General features: G+C 33.0%; 1 protein-coding gene across 3 annotated transcripts; it reads right to left on the bottom strand.

Annotated features, from left to right (window-relative positions):
* Window positions 1-4,295: 4,295 nt before the first annotated feature.
* Window positions 4,296-16,664, bottom strand: LOC148868089 (two-component response regulator-like PRR1). 3 transcript variants are annotated; one of them, XM_088967395.1, is made up of 9 exons: window positions 16,221-16,664; window positions 15,330-15,941; window positions 14,354-14,515; window positions 14,126-14,259; window positions 13,464-13,631; window positions 11,643-11,730; window positions 10,306-11,244; window positions 10,117-10,204; window positions 4,296-4,598 (listed from the first exon to the last, which is right to left on the bottom strand). In XM_088967395.1, the coding sequence occupies exons 2-7, from the start codon at window positions 15,490-15,492 to the stop codon at window positions 10,319-10,321; spliced, it is 1,641 nt and encodes a 546-aa protein (XP_088823521.1). In that variant the 5' UTR covers window positions 15,493-15,941; window positions 16,221-16,664; the 3' UTR covers window positions 4,296-4,598; window positions 10,117-10,204; window positions 10,306-10,318. The 3 variants fall into 3 exon arrangements, with proteins under 3 accessions (XP_088823521.1, XP_088823522.1, XP_088823523.1); XM_088967396.1 differs by having other exon boundaries at window positions 4,296-4,619; window positions 16,221-16,619; XM_088967397.1 differs by lacking the exon at window positions 15,330-15,941 and having other exon boundaries at window positions 16,221-16,609.
* Between the last annotated feature and the right edge of the window lie 4,383 nt (window positions 16,665-21,047).

Genomic DNA, 21,047 nt, shown 5'->3' on the forward strand with positions numbered 1-21,047 from the left:
ATAACTAAATAATATTGTAAATAACTAATTTCACTTATATCAATTAATAATTATAGAAAATAACTTTCAAAAAATTAATATTTATTAATAATAATTTTAAAATCTTAATCTATATTTATCTATACTATAATTAATGTTTATTGTATTTTCAGTAATTATTTATTTTGTTTTTTGATAAATATGTTTTCAATAGTTAAATATAATTTATTTTTATTTTGTTATTCAATAGAATTTTTTCAATAATCATTGAAAATAAAACATTTAAAATAAACTATTGTTATTTAACTTTTTATTAATTTATTGAATTTATTGCATTTTTATTAGATATTTATTTAATTTCCACAATCAATATAATTTTTAATAATTATGTATTTTCACTATAAATTTTCAACAATTATTGGAGATTAAACTATTGTTATTTATTAGAGATTGTATTATTAATTTACCTGAAATTAAGTGTTCATGGGTTGGTTCAAATCGGTTATAGGTTGTTAGGCGAACCAAATTGACTTGGTCAGATTGGGGAGTTGGTCACCTAAAACCAACTAACCATTAGGTGAAAATTGGCCAACTCGAGTTATATCAATTTAGGTCAATTTTTGGTTTGGTCGGTCAGTTCAAAAGATTTAAACTTAAAAAGTTAAAAAAGTTAAATTTAAATTAAAAAATACAATGGCATTATTAAAAATAAATTTTAATTTTAAATTTATGATATAAAATATTTTAACTAAAAAATATGGGACTTTTCCTACTTCTTGTATTAAAAATAAAAAATATTAATATATACATACATACATACATATACCCGGTTAGGTTGGGAAATTTTTTAAGCAAAGCCGACCAAAAATACTATAAAACTGACTAACTCGAGTTGAGTTGGTTGCTTTCATTAGTTTGATGAACAACCCGGGCTGAAAGTAATTATTAGTTTTATTTTTGCATTATAAAAAAATATTAAAAGTAGTATATAAAATATAAATATGTATTAATTATTTAACAAGTTAAAAATATAAAATGATTGTATACTCTTACGTGTTTCAATTGTTTAGCTTTTACTTAACAAAAACCGTGCATTGCACAGGTCCCCGCTAGTTAACTCTAGAAAACTAAATGAAACAAAGGCATATAAAAAGCTAATGGATTTTAAGGAAAATCTACAATACCTGAAAGATATGATTACAGTAGATCAAACAAAGAAAAACTTTGGTCACTGGGGCCAACATCCTGGGCTGTTGAGAATGTGTTTGGACATGACAAGTTACCATGGGTGGGGGCAAAAGAGTAATTGCCCTCAATATTCAGTCTGACCAAAAAGACAAGGAACCATTACAAAGAATTTAATATGACCTTTTCCAACAGCTTTTACAACCTCGTGTCTGGAATATCTACATACTAATGAGCTTTATTTCATAGTGAGATATTCCTTGTACAAGGCTGCAAGAGAGTGTTCCAATAGTGTTAGCATGGACTTGCATTGACTGAAGCCGAACTCACCCAAAAATAGGAATGGCAACGGGATAGGTTTGGGGCAGTGACCATACTCCCTTATCCCTGCCAAAGACAAAAATAACCCTCCATCCCTAATTCTGGATGACCTGAATCCCTGAAAATTTTAAATTAAAAGATTTCTATAAAACGGATTTACTTAAAATAAGAGAAGTTTTTAAAAATATAAAAATGTTTTAAATATATTTTGATATATATATATATATATATATATAAAATATAAATAATATAACTTACACAATAAATAATATATATCATTGGAGTTGGAGTGGGGCAAGGAATTCACTCACCATCCCCGACCCAATGGCATCGGGGAAACCAGTTACTAGATGGGGACAGAAAATTTGCCATCCCTACCCAAAAGCCTTGCCAATTCTCATGAAACCCCCAATCGATTGATTGGTTACAAGTTTTTCCAATATCATAGTCAACAAATCATAGTCCTGAAATTTAATACGACAATTTGTTGATGTGTGCTTGTGTGTATCCGATGCATGTGTCAGTATGTGTTAAAGGTTTGCCAAACAAGCCCCAAAATCTTGGGGCCATCCCAAAAGAAAAGTCTACTGGTCATCTGGTGAGTGGTGAGGAGAAAGCACCTTGTCCAATAGTCCATGGCATCTCCATTCTCCAGTGTCATGAAACAAGATTGTATCATAACGGGCACATTGACAATGTGCATCAAAAGTCAGGACCAAAGGTTTACCGGGGCAAGTAATTAAAATTAACGAAGAACCGGGCTTACTGATCCATGAAATGGTGTGAACTTTCTAATTCGATATTTCGATGGTTACAAACTTCAACGAGCATTTTTTTTTTTTCATTTATTTCAGTCTCATGGAGCGAATTAAGACTACACAAGGGTAACCCATCTGGTCATCCCTACGGAACTCAGATTCAATTCTTATTCTTACAAGACCGTGATCACACTGTCCCCACAGCTACTTACAAATATCTCCCTATGAATAGAAGACGGAAATATTCCCAATATGTAATTGCAAGTGATTATGAATACAGTGTGAGCATGGTTTTCAGAGTACTGAATCCGATCTCATCCCTACCAAGGCGGGATTCAACCACAGGGCTAGTCAGTTGGCACTTGGCTCCTTGCACTTCAACGATCATTTTTTCTTACACAGACAAAACTAATTTGGATTTGTTCCTCACAGAGTGCACGGTAAGGTTGGTATGAGGTGCACTTTGTGAGGGCAAGAATGTGTATTTAGAACAGAGAACAGTAGGTGTATTGGGAGATAGGTTTTTGGTAAGAGATTATAAGGTTGTGTTTGGCATTCCTTATTTTAAGAACTTATTTTCTTTTGGCAGTTAAAAACTCGGTGTTCATGGGAACACTTTAATGACAAAAAGGAGACAAGTCATTAGCCTAAAACATATTTCATTTATCTAGTTTTTTTGTGCCACAACTCCAGGTGGAGGCTGTTTTAACTTCAAATCAAGGTTGACATTGTTGATACTCACGATGTGAAATTTGCATATCCTGAACTTTCAGATCCGGATCTGTTCCACACCGACCTCACATGTGCCAGCGATATATCAGGAACATCTCCCATATTTGGAAGATGTTCCCAATACACGGCGGAATGTAGCTGTGGTCAGGTCAGTGTTAGGACTAAAATGCCTCGACTCAGTATTTAGCATTTCTTTATTTGATGTCCAGTGTTTATCATTTCAGTAACCACGACACAATACTTTGATCCTTGGTTCGACATGTGAACTGGCTATAACTTTTGGTTCGCCAGACTTATAGAAGCATCTCAGAAAAGGAGACGCTTATTAGTTATTACTTAGAGACCAGATTGAACAGCTCACCACATGGTTTACAGCAGCAGGTAGTATCAATATGAATTTTGAAACTGGCACTACCATCCACATATAGTAGATCCAGTTCCTTTTCCATGAACATATACCAGATTCAGATACTTTTCTAATGTTTCGACCCACCATGCCGTCCAACGAGATGATCCCAAATCAAAGGCTGGATTCAAACTTCGAACAAAAAGTATAAATCAAGGACTAAAGCAGATAACAAAGGCTGGACCATATTGCAACTGCAACTTTGAAAGGGACTCTATTTCTTGCTTTAAGTTTATATTTTCTTTTTTTAATACAGTACAGCGTAAACCAGCCTTTGAAGTAGGATCATTTCATTGAAAATATCGAAGTTCAGATCTGCTACAACTCTACAACCACAATCAAGCACACCATCTTACAAAGCAATGAATATCATATCGATGTTTTATTAGGGGAAGGGGGTTTAAAAGAGCTCGATCTACTGACCACAAAACGCTGGTCTCAATCCAATGCACAAGACATCATAGCCGCACATTGGGAATATCTCCCAATGCATGATAATAAATTGTACAGAGTGTTTTGTGGTCAAAGAAGATCTGAACCCGGCTCCAAAAAGTTTTACGACCCCAAATGCAGAAGAAAAGAAACGATGGCAAAGGGAAAATTGGCCTCCTAGTCGTAGGTAGACTAATAGAAAATATACAAATCTTACCTTCAACTCAAATATCGGGTTAAATTTCATTTTAAAAGATAATAAGTTAAAGATGAAATGAAAATAGAAAAGTATAACTTAATATTATATAACAACGTATATACAACAAAATAATATATATACAAATTTCAATTATAAGAAAATTTGTTTGTTCCCAAACAAAATAATGAAATTTCAAGAACTCGACTACGAAAGAGTGAAAGTATCATGATTAAAAAAAAAAAAAAACTATCAAAGAGTAAATGCCACAATGATAAATTCAAGCCAGTGAGTAAAAAAAAATTATAAATTCAAGCAAAACAGCCTTTACATCCAACCCCTCGGGAGGAAGCAAGAGGGTTTGCATGTTCATATTTCGTTTGTAATTTTCGCTATAAATGAGGGGAAATCAGAATAGAATGCAGCGGAACAATTTCGTTTGTCAAAATAAATTGACTAGTGCAAAAGAAAAACCTGCATTATTTTCCCAACCTGACTGGAAACACATCATCTATGTGCGATGTCCAAGCTGGCTGTTCATATATGCTCAAAACTCCAGGTCAGGTCCTTGCTACAAATCCCAATGTCTCTGCACGAAATCAATAAACAGCTAAAAAATAGGGGGAAATTACTGGCATGGGCATTTCTAAATTTTCAGTAAAACAAAAGGGATGTAACTTGCAAGACAAAATCTTTATAAAAATTTCCTCCAACTGAAACTTGTGTGCCCATTAAATCGTTTTTTTCATATTTAACTTCTACCCAACTACTCCTAAAATGGCTGTTTTAGATACCAATAGCATTCTATTGGCTTTTATTATCTTTAGGAAATGGTATGTTTTATAATGCTAAAAATATAATTTTTTATATTATTTTAGTTAATTAGTCATTTATTATGTAGGTACTGGACAACATATATTTCTACAAGACCAAGTTTCATTCCTAACAAGTTATAACAAGGAGAAAGTTGGCGGGAGCCTCATGCACTGGGCTGCCCCTTTTTTGGCTGCATAGCAGGGAAATAACCTCCATATCTTAAAAAACCAAATTTCAAATGTGTTTCCACTTAGGCTCAGTTTGAAAAGAGTACAAATACAAATATGTACAGCGCAAATACATATAAAATAATACAAAATACAAGGTTTTGTACTCTACAAATTTATATTTGTACTCCTTCCAAACTGAGCCTTAGGGTGTAGGCAATATTAACAAACCCTATTCAATCCTCAATGCCAGCAAATTTACTCTCAAGGATAGTCCAGGCTGTCCTCGTGTGGAAGTCATTACAGCCACATTGCAATAGCTGTACATGTATATTATTTTCCATTCAATCTGAAGGTGCAGAATAAGTGGTAGATATGACAAGGTTTTGAAAATTATAATTATATATATCATATAATCATAGAGAAGGTTAAATTGAGTTGAACTACAACATAAGTTATAATATTATTTTTAGAAATTTATCATAAATTAAAATATACAGTAAAAGATCAAGCATATAGAAAAAATGAATTTGACTCCATTTTTAATCCACAATCAACCATATATTTAGTTATTACAACAAAAGTGGTACAACCTACAATATAGTAAATTGACTTTTCAATCTCATATAAGAGTTCATCTCAGCATAGGTCATGGGTCATGGCAAGCACGCCCCCCAAAATGAGACACACCCATGCCATTTAAAACACTGAACAAAACTTTGGTTTTTGGTTGAAGCATGAGAAGACAGTTAAAAATGTTAAAAATGTGTTTGATTATTCATCAGTTATTTTGCAAAAGTGTGTAATTGTTCAGTTGTGGACTTGCCTAGAAATATGCAAGGGAAAACTTCTCTGAAACTTGTTTGATCATCATCATGAATACTAATATGTAAATTGAACATATCACTCAAGAAATAAACAAAAATAATCCGATAATTAGCATTGTAGTAGGTAGACCATCATCTAAAATTTTCCCCATTTTCACAACACAACGTTCAGAATTTTGTCTGGAAGGATGTTTTCTCTAAATAACAGACTGAATCCATCATCCTACTTTATTTTAGTAAAATCAATCACAAAGAATGGAGAGGCCTAATTTTCCATGGCTACCAACTAATAACTCAGAGAAAAAAGGACTTGGAACTGGATGAGGGCCTACAAAGAACAATAAAGGTCACCACTCATCTTTTCCAAGTTAATGAAGAATTGTATTTTAAAGCACAATATGTTTTGAGGTTTTCTCTGAGATAGTTATAAGATGCCATCATCTCTTTGGGCTTTACGAGACTCCAAGGTACTACCCATATCCCCCATTCTTGTAATATATTTGTTGAAAAACCACCACCAGATACAGATACGATGACAAACTTCTTTTTCTTTTTTCTTTTGGTGTGAGGTGGGGGGTGGGGGGGGTCTAGTTAGTTAAGAAACTTTCCTCAAGATGATTGCGTATTGCCAAGAAGAAAATCCATCCCAAGCCACTAATCAGATATTTTATGAAAAGCAGATTATTAAGGTCATTTTTAATGTTATTTGCCTGCTATTCTGTCCACAGTCCATTTCATAGACAACTGATCGAATTGCCATCCTAACCTAATGGGCTATTTGATAATGACTAACTAAACTAATGACTTACTGCTTTGTTTTTGATGGAAAAAAAAGTGATATAATAAAATATTTAGGAGCATAGGAATCAAACCAACATGGCATTCAGTTCAACCACTTCAGCCATTATCAAACAACCACGAAAACACACGCACACACAATGATGGAACTAGAAGCTCATAATTGCATTATCCAAAAGGGTAAGATTAATTAAACTAGCTGAACCCTAATAAAGTTATCAACAGACATTCCATTCTTGAACAATATCAATAACAGTGGATTCCTTTCACATGGACACAGGGTTCCTCTCACTGGATTCCTTTCATTGGCCCTAATTTAGTCAATTATTTATGCTAAAAAGAAGAAAAAAAAAACATAAAGAATTATTTATGACAAAGAAAAAACCCTTTATTTTCTTTTTTTTCTTTTTTCTTTTTTTTTTTTTGCTTTTTGGGGGTAGAGAGGTGGAAAAAGGAGAAATATTTAGGATTTACTATGTCACAACAAAACTAGGACTGGTTCAGATGCAAAAGAAAACAAAGGATACCATGCTCATCAAATCCTCAAGTTAGATATCTGCCATTCTAGTAACAAAATTCCACACAAAAAAGGAAGTATAGAAATCTCTCCTTTTTTTAGAATTTTTTAATTTTTTAATCATGATCCATGTCATTTTTAGAACTACCAATTAGAAACTATACTTTCCCAAAAAAAAATCTTCCTAAAATCTCCCTCTCTCTCTCTCTCACACACACACAATTTCTCCAAAACAAACCTCCCCCACTATCCCCAACTTTCTCCTAAGTTATCTCTAATTTAGTAGAGAGATTCTCTCCTAAATTATCTCTAATTCTTATTTATCTTCTCCCCCACTTTTTATCTAAATCTATCTAAAGAAAGTTTGAATTAAAAAAATTAAGTATTATTTATATATAATAACAAAATTATATATGTTTAAAATATTTATTAAAAAGACAAAAAAATTATAATCGATTTCATAATATTCATATTATTAATAATTATATATTTTTACAAAATCCATCACGAAATTATGTATAAACAATATGAATTATGATTTTCTGCATTACTCAATCTAAATGTTATTCAAATAATAAAAATCAAACATTAAAAATGAAATATTATTTAAATATTTCAATAAAAATATTAAAATTAATATTTTAAATCAATTAATAATACATTTTTAATTGTTATTAAAAAACTTTCACTTATTATAAATAGAATACATAGTTAAATAACAAAGTATTTTAAATAACGAAATATTTAATATAACTAGATTTTAAATAGTTAAAATAACAAAATTATGTATTAATAGTACTATAATTTTATGGATTATTAAATTCATCGAGTAATTAATATTTAAAATTTCAAACAATGATATTATTTCAATAAAATAAATAATATTGTAAATAACTAATTTTATTTATACCAATTAATAATTCTAGAAATAAATTTCAAAAAAATAATGTTTTACTAATAATAATTTTAAAAACTTAATCTATATTTATTATATATTTATATATACTAAAATTTATATTTATTGTATTTCATTAATTATTTATTGTTTTTTGTGATAAATGTATTTTCAATAATTATGTATAAGTTATTTTTGTTTTGTTATTTAATAGAAAATTTTCAATAATTATTGGAGTTTAAACTATTATTATTTAGCTTTTTGAATTTAATTTAGTGTATTTTTGCTATAAATTTTTAATAATTATTGAAGATTACTACTGTTCACGGGTTGGTTCAATTCAGTTGTGGGTTGTTTGGCCAACCAAATCGACTTGGTCAGGTTGGGGAGTTGGTCACTCAGGTTCTATCAGTTTGGGTCAATTTGTGGTTTGGTCGGTCGGTTCAAAAGATTTAAACTTAAAAAAATTAAATTTAAAAATTAAGTTTAGATTTTAAAAATTACAATAGCATTATTAAAAAATAAATTTATGATATAAAATATTTTAGCTTAAAAAATATTGGAATTTTCCCTCTTTCTAGTATTAAAAAAATATATTTAAAATATAAAATATAAATATATATCTATGGTTGGGTTGTTCGATTTTAGTCAGCTTACAAATGGCAAAAACGAAATTGATCCAACCTAGTCGGGTTGGGAAATTGTTGAGCCAAAGCCAACTAGAAATACTAGAAATCGAGTTTGTTAGTTACATTATTTTGATTAGGAATGGCAACAGGGCGGGGCAGGGACGAGGAGACTCTCCCCATCCCCGTCCCTACGAAAATCCCATCCCCATTAACGGGGACAAAGTTATCCCCATCCCCGCGGGGATCCCCACTCCCCATGATTCTTTATAATGCCAACCATTATGCTTTTCTTTTTTATTTTATTTAAAAAATAAAAATAATATAATTAAAATTTACAATCCTATTAGAAAAAGATTCAAACATATTCAACCATATTATTAAAAATATTAACATACAGACGCATGTGTACATATATTATATATGCATATATAAACGAATGAGATACTAAGGAATTGGGTTGAAATAGCACAAGCAGATGTACCTGAAGTTCTTGTAAGCATGGAATGGAAGCCACCAACACGGAACAAACTAAAACTGAATTTTGATGGGAGTTCTCTTGGCTACCCTAGAAGGGCAGGCATAGGGGGTGTGTTTAGAAATTATTTGCGTGTGGTGGTGGCACTCTACTCTGGACCAATATGCTGAATCTCTAGCCCTACTTCAAGGTCGAAAGATGGCTGAGCAGATAGTAACAACAGACTTAGAAATTGAAGGAGACTCTCTATTGGTCATCTCTTGGGCCAAAAACATCACATCAGCACCTCAAAAGCTCAAGTTTATTTTCAGAGAAATTGACACACTTGCAAGGAAGTTCAACTCTCGGTTTGGTTGGATTAAAAGGGATGCAAATGGGATGGCGGATACCCTAGCAAAACAAGGGGCAAATAGATCTTCATTGTATTGGGCAGAATTGAAACTGATTGCTAGAGATTGCAATTTCCTATGCAATCTTTAGCTATTGTATCTTAATCTCTCTATTATTAATGAAAGATTTTTACTGATAAAAAAAAGTATATGCTTATATATACATATATATTAGCAAGGATCCCATGGAGCGGGGATCGGGGTCCCCACAGGGTAGGGAGTGCTCTCTCCGTCTCTACCAACGAGGATGAAAACTTCCCCATCTCCATCCCTATGGGGGGAAAATCACCCCCATCCCCGCCCCATTCGAGGCAGATCCCCACAGGGATCGGGGAAATGGAGAAAATTGCCATCTCTGAGTTTGATAAACAATCCTATCTAAAATTAATTATTGTTATTTTTGTATAGTAAAAAAATTATTAAAAGTAGTATATAAAATATAAATGATTATTAAGTATTATATAAAACAATTTTATACTATGTTTCTACCGTTTATCTTTAACTTAACAAATCCCATGTATCGCACGGGTCCCCACTAGTTTAGGATAAAGCAAAGGAAAAGTATACATGTCTATTAAGTAGAAAATGCCATACCTGAATCCTGATAGACCCTTCGATGCTTCATTCTGGTGTCACCTAGGCACTTTCCCTCCCTTTCAGCTGTCAGTTGAATCAGTATACACTGGAGAAGACTTCCAGAAATGACTTAATGTGCCTATGAAAGCTTCTGAATAACAACAAGATGGAGCTTTGAAGAAATTAAAAGAGCTACTAAGCACTAACCAAGGCTTTAACATTAGGATCCTGAAACATGATCCTCAGGAGAAGAATCCCTAGATACGTGCTCATCATCTTCATCCTCTTCATCTTCATCATAATCATCAGTAGTGGCAGGCTGGGCACTAGGATCCACATCTACACCATTCACCTGCCTCACAAACTGTCCCCGCACACGTGGCCTCCTTTCAGCAAGTCGTTTTCGATTGACATACCTAATCTTCTTGTCAAAACATCTGTCTTTCCTCTTCTGCCTAAACTTGATCAATGCTGCCTCTCTTCTTTCAAATCGACCTGTTTTCACTTCAGTGGAAGATGAACTTCCCATTGACTGCCAAATGTGGCTTGTGGGCATTTGATCTGGTTGTAGACATACACTTACTGGGTAATAGGGGAAAGATGCCATGACAGGTAAATGAGGACATTGTGGAAGATGACTATACTGAGGCAGCATAGGTGAATGCTTTGGCAAATCTTGGAGATTCTGTGGGTACAGTTGCCCTGATGATGGCATGATAACTTGATTCATCATTCCTGACAAATAATATGATGGAGTTTGTAATGGTATACCAGAAACATCAACTTGGGACTCATTGCTTGGACGCAAAAATAACATAGAGTGTTCTTTCTCCCTTAAGTTCAGGGGAGTACAAGATCTCTCAGCAGAGGTGGAATCAAGACCAATATCACTGCTTTGACGACTAAATCCCCTCAAGGAGTTCTTCCACCCCTCTCTATTTTCACATCTCTGTGCATCATCACTTGCTTCTTTACACCAGAAGGGAAGTTTGTCCCTGCTGGAGTATACTGATTGAGCAGCATTGTCATCTATGGGACCAACCTTCTGAGAGTCGTTGGTGGGCAAGCTTGATTTGACATAGGTAAAGAAAGCCGAAGACTCACCTACCTTGAGTTCACTTTTCTTTGGACATGATGAAATCTTCCCTGAAACAATACTTGTTGGACTTACTTTTCTTTAGAAGAGCAAAGGGTAAGTAGATGAATCTTTTGACATGAAAGTTCTTGGCATTTGGTAGTTTTCAGATTCCAAAAGGAAAAAGAAACAGGAATATATAAAGAATAAAAAATGAAGATTCAGTTTAGTTAATGAAACTACAAATTTCAGCACCTCATGAAATACCAGATATGTCATGAAGAAAATCAAAGATCGGTTTCTTCCACAATATCAACAATAGTTCAACGGTTATCATTTTCTATAAGCAACCAAAAATGACATATAAAACTGGAGTTTCTGAAAAGTGTAACCTGTTAAATTAGCCCTATAAACAAGAAAAATAAAAGAATAAATTAAGCACTATTTGTTAAGTGGGACCAGTTGTCACCTATTTGCCCATTGGTTATCCCTAGCACACCAGGTTGACACTCAGATGAGATTTTCAGCAGAGGCTCTTCAGAGGCAGGGACATTAGTCTGAAGAAGGAAACAAACAGATATACAAGAAACACAGCTTAAACAACATTAATTGAACATGAAGTTAAACACATACTAGTAAAGACACTATTCAGGATAACATAAAAATTGATATCTATAATACTGCAAAAATAACAGCAGTAATCAGCAATTCAGCATGAAACCTTTAGGTAATAAAATTTAGAACAGCATTGCTACCAAGGTTCAAAGTATCAGAAACGCAAGGTGTACTGGAAAGACAATTTTAAGAGATGTATCGCGATACACTTTGGATACGAATGAAAAATCAAGATACGCATAAATATAGTAGAAAACTCAAATAAATCCTAAAAAGTATATTACTAACAATAGTTACAAATTTTATATGATTGTAAATAAGTCATTTAAATGTAAAAAAAAAAAAACATAATTTAATGGTTTATATATGTGACATATCGGGACACAATTAGTAACCGTTGAAAAATGATGGAATAACTAAAATGTAAAACAAAAAAGCTAAAATGTGAATGCCAATTTTCAAAAAAACAATATAATTAATCTTAATAATTATTAGTATATAGATTTTAATAATTAATTGTAGCATTTATTAATAAACACTTGTCACTCATTAAGATAAGTGAAAATTTACTTAAAATTAAAAACACATATGAGCATAGCAAACAAATATGTGTGGCTCATTGGCAAACTTGCGGTTGTTAAAATCAAGTGACCAAGGTTCAAATCTTGCTATAGCTAAAATTTGAAGTTTTTACACTAACAAAACAAAATTAATGAGAGGGGCTCATTATTTAAAGGAATTAATGAGAGAATCTGAATTAAGCGCTAAAATTCAAATTTAAATTTAAATTTGCTTTGGAGTAATTGACTAATTAATGAAAGAGAAATTAGACTTAAACAGCCGAAACGATCAAATGTATCGAACTGTATCAGACTGTTTTGCGCCCGTATCGGTCGATACAGATCCGAAACAGCCCGATACGGAACTGTAACAGCCGATACGTACGAAAAGAAATGGAACAAAGGATTTATACATGTTTCGTGTATCGGGTTCTTGTCAGAATGATATGTAACGGCCAATACGACCCAATACATTGTGATATTTTGAACCTTGATTGCTACTACAACAGTATGAGAAAGTTCAACCTTTTAAGTAGATCCTGCTGCATGTAAGATTCCATGACCTTCATAAATAAGCTTAACAGAACAATATCTTGAGGCAGAACCATACAAGAATTCAGACTCATGCTTAGGATAGGATGAAGGATCTCTTTTTAGGGAATATGTGATAGCCCCGGAATTGCTATAAAATAACAATGACCAATGTATTCCTAAATATAGCCTTGAGACCATTATAATATAACCACCACAGGTTTCTAGCACAGAGGAAAACTTGATCATGAATCCCAGTTGATGATTGATGGACTACTTTTATTCTATTCCTATGGCCCAAAAATTACATCTATCAATGGGCAGCCTGTGTAATGGAGAGACCACATCAGTATAAATGCAATTCACATGTGCAGACATTTTAACATGAAACATGCCCATAATGCCTTATCCCTTCCTCCAAGACAGTCTAAAAACGGGCAAGCTACTGATAAGGATGCACAGGAAGGCTACAGCATAAAGGAGCATAAATGAACTGCAGTTCAGTGGTAAAATAGAGCTTTTTTTTTATAAGTGATTGTGTTAAAATAGAGTTGTGTAAATTGCTAACATAGAATAGTACTTACATCACATTCCTGATTCTTTGAAATATCTATTTCCATTAAGGTATTCTTCTTGGACTTGTCATCAGTGTCATCTGAGAATAGGGTTGTGCTGTTTGTATTTGCATCACTTGGATCTGAGCCTACCAAATCAAAGTCGCAATTCAAGATGTTCTTTTCCACCAGACCAAGCTGAAAACCCAAATGAAAATCACAATTCATCTCTTAATATCCTTTTGAATGGACAAGGTTCATCCATTAGTTAAACTCCAAGTAAGGTTACTAATGCAATACAGGGAACATATCCGGGGAGGTGGAATATGCAGCCAACAGACCCCATCCTTGTAAAATTTGCTCACTATTTTGTTTTACTTTTTGATTGCTACTTCCTTGTTTTCAATGGCTCGGAGGATGCAATAAATATATGATTATAGGCACTAGATAAAATGTAAACAACAGAAATATTAACAATTTATAATAGCACTAATATTTAGCAAAGATCTACAAGGAAGGACTCAGCTAATGGTGGGTACTGATCCCTGCACATGCTCTACATGTACTTGTATCAGTATGTTGTTCATGGGAAGGAACCTTAGATCTTTTCCTTGCATAACAATATAACTTGGAAATTTAACAGCAGTAAAGACCAACGGAATAGCAAATTGCTCAGGTATAATGTGTCAAACCATGTGTCGTCTTCTCCACATGTGAGTCCACAAATTTAGTAGTTCATTAGTACGTAATGGTTTCACAAGATAATCAGCTGCTCCAAGCCTTAAGCACTTGATGACAATGGAAACCTCATCTTGGGCAGACATCACTAAGAAAAAGAAAAGAAAGAGAACAATGAGGATCAGCCTACAGTCTAACTTGAGAAGAAAAATGGCATGGAAATAACAAGGAAAGAAGCTTACTGATGATGGGAATGTGCCGCAACTCATTATTCCGCATAATGTATTTCAACATCTTCAAGCCTTTAGACATTGGGAGGTCAACTTCAGAAAGTATTATATCTATATCAGGCCCCTCTGCATTTAGTGCATCAATCACCTGGCGTGGTGACCTCACTTTAGTTACTGTAAAGTGATGGATACTCATAGTCAGTACATAAGTTTCTCATTGTCTCATGTAGTTTCAAGTATATTAAGCAAAAGATAAAAGGAATGTGGAGATCTGACCCACTGATAAGTAGCATACAAAGCACTCTTAAAATGACAAAAATAAGGAGAAAGGGAAAACCTTTCTCTCATATAGAAAAGAAAACGAGAACAGCAAGAAAACCAAATTCCCAATGTCGGAAAAGATTGGCAGTGCAGACTTGCTCTCGGTAAAATTTGTATCAAACTTCGAACTAGAGCCAAGGACGCAATTGTCTAAAGCACCAAACCACCTGTAAGGTACTAGGAATGCAAAAAAATATATATATATAGTTGAGTAAAAGCTCCTTGGGTACAGGGATTCAAGCCCCTTTTCTACATTTGGAAAAAGATATAGCACTTAAATAAGTCAACCCCTTGCAATGTCTTATACAATCTAAATTCTGATTCTCTTCCTCTAGTTGTAGATATTTGTGAGCTTCACAATTTACACAAAAGGGTAGATAATAAATAAGAATAAAGAAAGTAAATATATATTGTGCTCACCCGTCTTTACCAAATAAAATCTTGCCATTATTTTCTAACCAAATTACAAATTTTTCAGTAATTTAATCCGATAACAATAATTCCCTAATAATGCCAACAAAATTGAAAGTTATCGAGTTTGAAAAAACAATTAACTTTGGTTCAGAAAGAAAAAGAAAAGAAAGTAATCAAGTCCAGGCTAAGAAGAAGATACTTCCCATAAATAAGGGGCGATACAAGCGAATAGTGCACAAAAAGAAAAATATACCTTGGTAGGAGCACTTGCACAGAAGTGCAAAGACCTCTTCAGAGTTCTTAGCATCATTATCACACAAAAGAATCCTTACTTTGCTGCGGTCGAGAAAGGGATTCTTATTGATGTTATTACCACCGTCGCCTTTGTTCAGTATATCATCCTCTTGACAATCCATGGCAATGCAATTCGATGGAATCAACAAAAATCAAATTCTCACATCAGCTATTAACGACCACCATAGAGTATTGCCGCAAACTCCAATTAAGACAAAGTCCCCCCCCCCCCGGCGCCCCACCCAAATTGGACTCCGTTAATAAACTTTACAAGCACGAAAAAGGGGCACAAAGGTCGTCGCCCTTCTTCGTTTCACTAAAACTAGATCCAGCAGAACCTGATCAAATCTTTTCATCCTCCCAAAGACTCTAATTCTAGCTTTTTTAATAGTCTGAAGGAGAGGAACAGATTAGGGTTTCTTCATCTTCTACTGTATCGATCGCCGACGACGTCTCCATTCGCAACTAAAGATCAAAGCGCAGAAGTTTGGCTTAAAATGTTTTGCGTCCCTCGGAAAACAAAATCTAATTCTTGAAGGAGCGCGAGAATGGAATAGTTGTCGGTATTATCCTGTATACATGGTTGGGCACGTTATATCTAATCCAAAAACAGCGTTATATCTAATCCAAAAACAGCAAGAGAAAAATATAAATAAATGCATACACGGTAGTAGTCAGAGATGTAAGACGACTAACCGACAATTCCAAATCTAGTAATAGTTTTAGTGCCGGAAACCGTTTTATCGGAAAAGGAGAAGAGAAACAAAATAGCAGCAATATCAAGAGAGGAGAAACCAAGAAGAAAAACAAACAGCAATATCAGATCAACCGAGGGAGGAGAAAGAAAAACCTATTGCGAATCATTTAAGGGTGCTCATGTTAGCATCTTCACCCGGGCACTTGATCGAGTTGGAATAAGAAAGTGTAACCGGACGGTAGAATAGATAGCCAAGCGAGCGAGTGGGATTTGAAAACTCTGAAGCTTCTTCCGTCGTCCCAGATTTTTTTATCCCTTTTTTTCTGCTTCCTGAACTTGTTATCAACGATGGGTTGGTTTATTTACTTAAACCGTGGGCTGACTCCGCCGGTGGCTGAGAATGGTGGGATTGTTTTGGGCCGGTGGACAGGACTGGTTTGAGACCAGAGAGAAAGAGAGGGAGGGGAAAATAAAGTTAAAAAGAGACAGAGGAAAGCTGAGGTGGCACACTGTGTATATCCATCTTACTTAGAAAACACGAGAGAGAGTCGCGAATAGGAGGCAAGGAAGGAAAAGAAATAAAATGTGGAGTTGAGAGTTTGCACGGCTAATGTTTGGTCAGCTTTGAAGCGATAGAGAAGAGGCCACGTCACTGGAAAATCAGGGGGAGAGGGAGAGACTTGTATCTTTATTCCTTCGGTCAAAGCAAAGTCCGTTCGAACACTCTTCGAATAGCCTTTATAACCTTACATCGAGAATATTTCTGTACTTCTATGCATATTACCAATGTAAGGCTATGATGGCTGTTCGAATGGACTGCTCTGATTTCAGCTTTGTTATCGTGTATTAAAACGCAAAAGAGATGCATGCCACACGTGGCGCGAAACCCCTTCCGAGATCTCCAGTTTTTAGACACTTCGGGCTCGTGAAATCGTGAAATCATAATCCCTTGCGTGGTTTATTGCCATGTGCCCTTTCCATATCCTGTCTCTCTGTCTCTCACTTTCTTGCCGTTGCCGGGCCGGCTTTCTTATCCTCATTGGAAATTATGATCAATCATTTTATAGAGTAGAAATCGTACACGTGACAAATTTAAATAATGATAATAACATATCAATTTTTTTATAGATTTTACGTATTCCTTATTTTTTATTTTTAAATGGATGCATATTGCAAAATCTAAATTTAATTATATAAATATTTCATCCAAATATGTAATAATTATAACAAGTTTTGGAGTTTCAATTATTATTAGCAAGTCTATCTGCTTAGCTAGATTCTTTTTTTTTTGTAATGTTTATCTTTTTGGTGTTTTTTTTTTTTGTTCATTTATCAAAAAAAAATGTAAAACTTAAGTAGAGGGACTAAATTTCAAAAATGATTATTTTTGTCAAAAGAAAGTTTCACAACCTTATTTATATTTTCAATAGTAGTGTAAATATAGAATTATATATGTGTTCAATTTTTGCTATAATTTTTATTGTTTTTCTGCGTATAAAAAATAATGTTGATGTATCACACTTACTTTTTATTTAATATGATAAATATATAATATTATACATAGGCCCAAATGTTTTTTTTTTTTGCAAAAATAATGCATTTTTTATTTTTTATAGTTTTATATTTATTAATTTTTATTATTTATTTATGACATCAAAGGTTAACACATTTAACTCAAAAGTTGAACTATTCATTATTAATTTTCATATTCCAATGTCAATAAAAATATATCTTGTTTATTACACTTATTTTTTAATTTTGGTTAATAAAAATATCATAAACGTGTCTACTTTTTTTATATTTTTATAAATTTATATACTTATTTCTATTTTAAAATTTTATTACCTAACTATGACTTCATAAATTGATCAATTTGATTCACATGGTTGAATTGCTTAGTCACCACTTGGATAAAGAATGATTTTGTTTTTTAATCATTTGTAAAACATATGGGTTTATATTATTAAAAATATTGATATAGATCATATTAGTAGCATTTATTAGTAAAAATAACTCAAATATAGGATTTAATAAGAGAAAATGAGATTTAATAATGATATGTGATTAAATGGGGTGAAAAGTAATAATTGAAGTTGCATTTTCAACACTTACAATTAGAAATAGACTAAGGCCCTATTTGCTTTTCGTTAAGTTACTTACCCGGTAAACATTCATCTAGGTAAGTACATTTACCCATGTTCTTTTATTTCCAATGTAAATAAGGTAATGGTCACTTTAGCCATAAAAATTCATTATTAAAAGAGGCATTTTTTGTCCCATTCAAAGGTTGGCAACTCCTCCCACCCCATCTATGGGTACCCAAGAAAATAATCTTTCATTGGTCTCCACATAAATCTAAAAAAAGAACAGCAACATTGGAACACATTGTATTCTGCTTTTAATTGCATTTGGTTAAAATTTGTTGTGGTGCAAATGCATGGGAGTGCAAATAAAATGGGTGTAATTGCATGGGAATGCATTCTTTGCTAATATATTGATCTTCTTGTTTGTGAAAAGTAAAAAAACAATAAGTAAAATGATCTATCCTCACCTTATATGCAAAGAGAATGGAGAGAGGAAGAGGGTTATTTGTGTTTGGGAGTGAGGTAAAAAGCAAGATGATGTGATGAGCAGTTTATATGAGAAAGAATTGAGGTAGACAAAAGTGGTATTAGTTTTGCTGTCAGATTTTGAGATGCAACATTTTACACTAATGATGAATGCAAATGTGAATATATATATATATATATATATATATATATATATATATATATATATATATATATATATATATATATATATAAATTTTGTATTAAATAAGAGTGCAAATCATAGTTGCAAACAAAAGTAAAACTGAACAAGGTGTATAGTTTATATTAGAGTGCAAACAACGCAGCTTTTAGATTTTTTTTAGCCATATTTTGAAGGCTAAACCCCAAGGCTCTGTTTGGTTTGATAGAAATGAAATAGGAAATGGGTGCTCTCTGTAAATGAAACCGATGCAAATAAATTCCACGTGAGAGCAACCCAGGTCCGTAATAAGGACAGTATTTTCCTTTAATTACTGAAATTACTAATTATAAATAATTAATAATTACTGACTATTACAATAATTTAATAAATACATCTTCACACCATTTCATGGATCACTAAGCCCGGTTAATCGTTAATTTTAATAACAACTTGCCCCGGTAAACCTTTGGTCCCGACTTTTGATGCACATTGTCAAAGTGCCCGTTATGATACAATCTTGTTTCATGACACTGGAGAATGGAGATGCCATGGACTATTGGACAAGGTGCTTTCTCCTCACCACTCACCAGATGACCAGTAGACTTTTCTTTTGGGATGGCCCCAAGACTTTGGGGCTTGTTTGGAAAATCTTTAACACATACTGACACATGCATCGGATACACAAGCACACATCAACAAATTGTCGTATTAAATTTCTATGATTTATTGACTATGATATTGGAAAAACTTGTAACCAATCAATCGATTGGGGGTTTCATGAGAAATTGGCAAGGCTTTTGGGTAGGGATGGCAAATTTTCTGTCCCCATCTAGTAACTGGTTTCCCCAATGCCATTGGGTCGGGGATGGTGAGTGAATTCCTTGCCCCACTCCAACTCCAATGATATATATTATTTATTGTATAAGTTATATTATTTATATTATATATATATATATATCAAAATATATTTAAAATATTTTTATATTTTTAAAAATTTCTCTTATTTTAAGTAAATCCGTTTTATAGAAATCTTTTAATTTAAAATTTTCAGGGATTCAGGTCATCCAAAATTAGGGACGGAGGGTTATTTTTGTCTCTGGCAGGGATAAGGAAGTATGGTCACTGCCCCAAACCTATCCCGTTGTCATTCCTATTTTGGGTGAATTCGGCTTCAGTCAATGCAAGTCCATGCTAACACTATTGGAACACTCTCTTGCAGCCTTGTACAAGGAATATCTCACTATGAAATAAAGCTCATTAGTATGTAGATATTCCAGACACAAGGCTGTAAAAGCTGTTGGAAAAGACTCTTTTTGGGCATGACAAAGGTCATATTAAATTCTTTGTAATGGTTCCTTCCTTGTCTTTTTGGTCAGACTGAATATTGAGGGCAATTACTCTTTTGCCCCCACCCATGGTAACTTGTCATGTCCAAACACATTCTCAACAGCCCAGGATGTTGGCGCCAATGACCAAAGTTTTTCTTTGTTTGATCTATGTAATCATATCTTCCGGGTATTGTAGATTTTCCTTAAAATCCATTAGCTTTTTATATGCATTTGTTTCATTTAGTTTTCTAGAGTTAACTAGCGGGGACCTGTGCAATGCACGGTATTTGTTAAGCAAAAGCTAAACAATTGAAACACATAAGAGTATACATTCATTTTATATTTTTAACTTGTTAAATAATTAATACATATTTATATTTTATATACTACTTTTAATATTTTTTTACAATACAAAAATAATAATAATAATTACTTTTAGCCAGGGTTGTTCATCAAACTAATAAAAGCAACCAACTCAACTCGAGTTAGTCAGTTTTATAGTATTTTTGGTCGGCTTTGCTTAAAAAATTTCCCAACCTAACCAGGTATATGTATATATGTATGTATGTATGTATATATTAATATTTTATATTTTTAATATAATCTTTTTAATACAGGAAGTAAAAAAATTCCCATATTTTTTAGTTAAAATATTTTATATCATAAATTTAAGTTTTAAATTTATTTTTAATAATACCATTGTATTTTTTAATTTAAATTTAACTTTTTAAGTTTATATCTTTTGAACTGACCGACCAAACCAAAAATTGACCTAAATTGATATAACTCAAGTTTTGGTAACCATCACCGCTTGGCCTAGCTTCCAACTCATTTAAACTAAGGTATTTGATCAAATCTTTAACATAGGAAAGAAGAGTTGAAAATTAGTGCTCATCTTCATCATAATGCATCAAAGGAT

Source organism: Nelumbo lutea, chromosome 2 (genome assembly GCF_056320005.1).
Source record: "Nelumbo lutea isolate HS-2025 chromosome 2, American lotus-T2T, whole genome shotgun sequence".
NCBI lineage: Eukaryota > Viridiplantae > Streptophyta > Magnoliopsida > Proteales > Nelumbonaceae > Nelumbo > Nelumbo lutea.

Bases quoted from the DNA above. Each gene is read 5' to 3' on its own strand.
- LOC148868089 (XM_088967395.1), bottom strand. From the start codon at position 15,492: ATGGATTGTCAAGAGGATGATATACTGAACAAAGGCGACGGTGGTAAT. The intron at 11,731-13,463 runs GTAAGTACTATT...TTCCTTCTTCAG, and splicing joins CAAAGAATCAGGAATGTGAT to ACTAATGTCCCTGCCTCTGA. The intron at 11,245-11,642 runs GTGACAACTGGT...GTATTGTTTCAG, and splicing joins GATAACCAATGGGCAAATAG to GGAAGATTTCATCATGTCCA.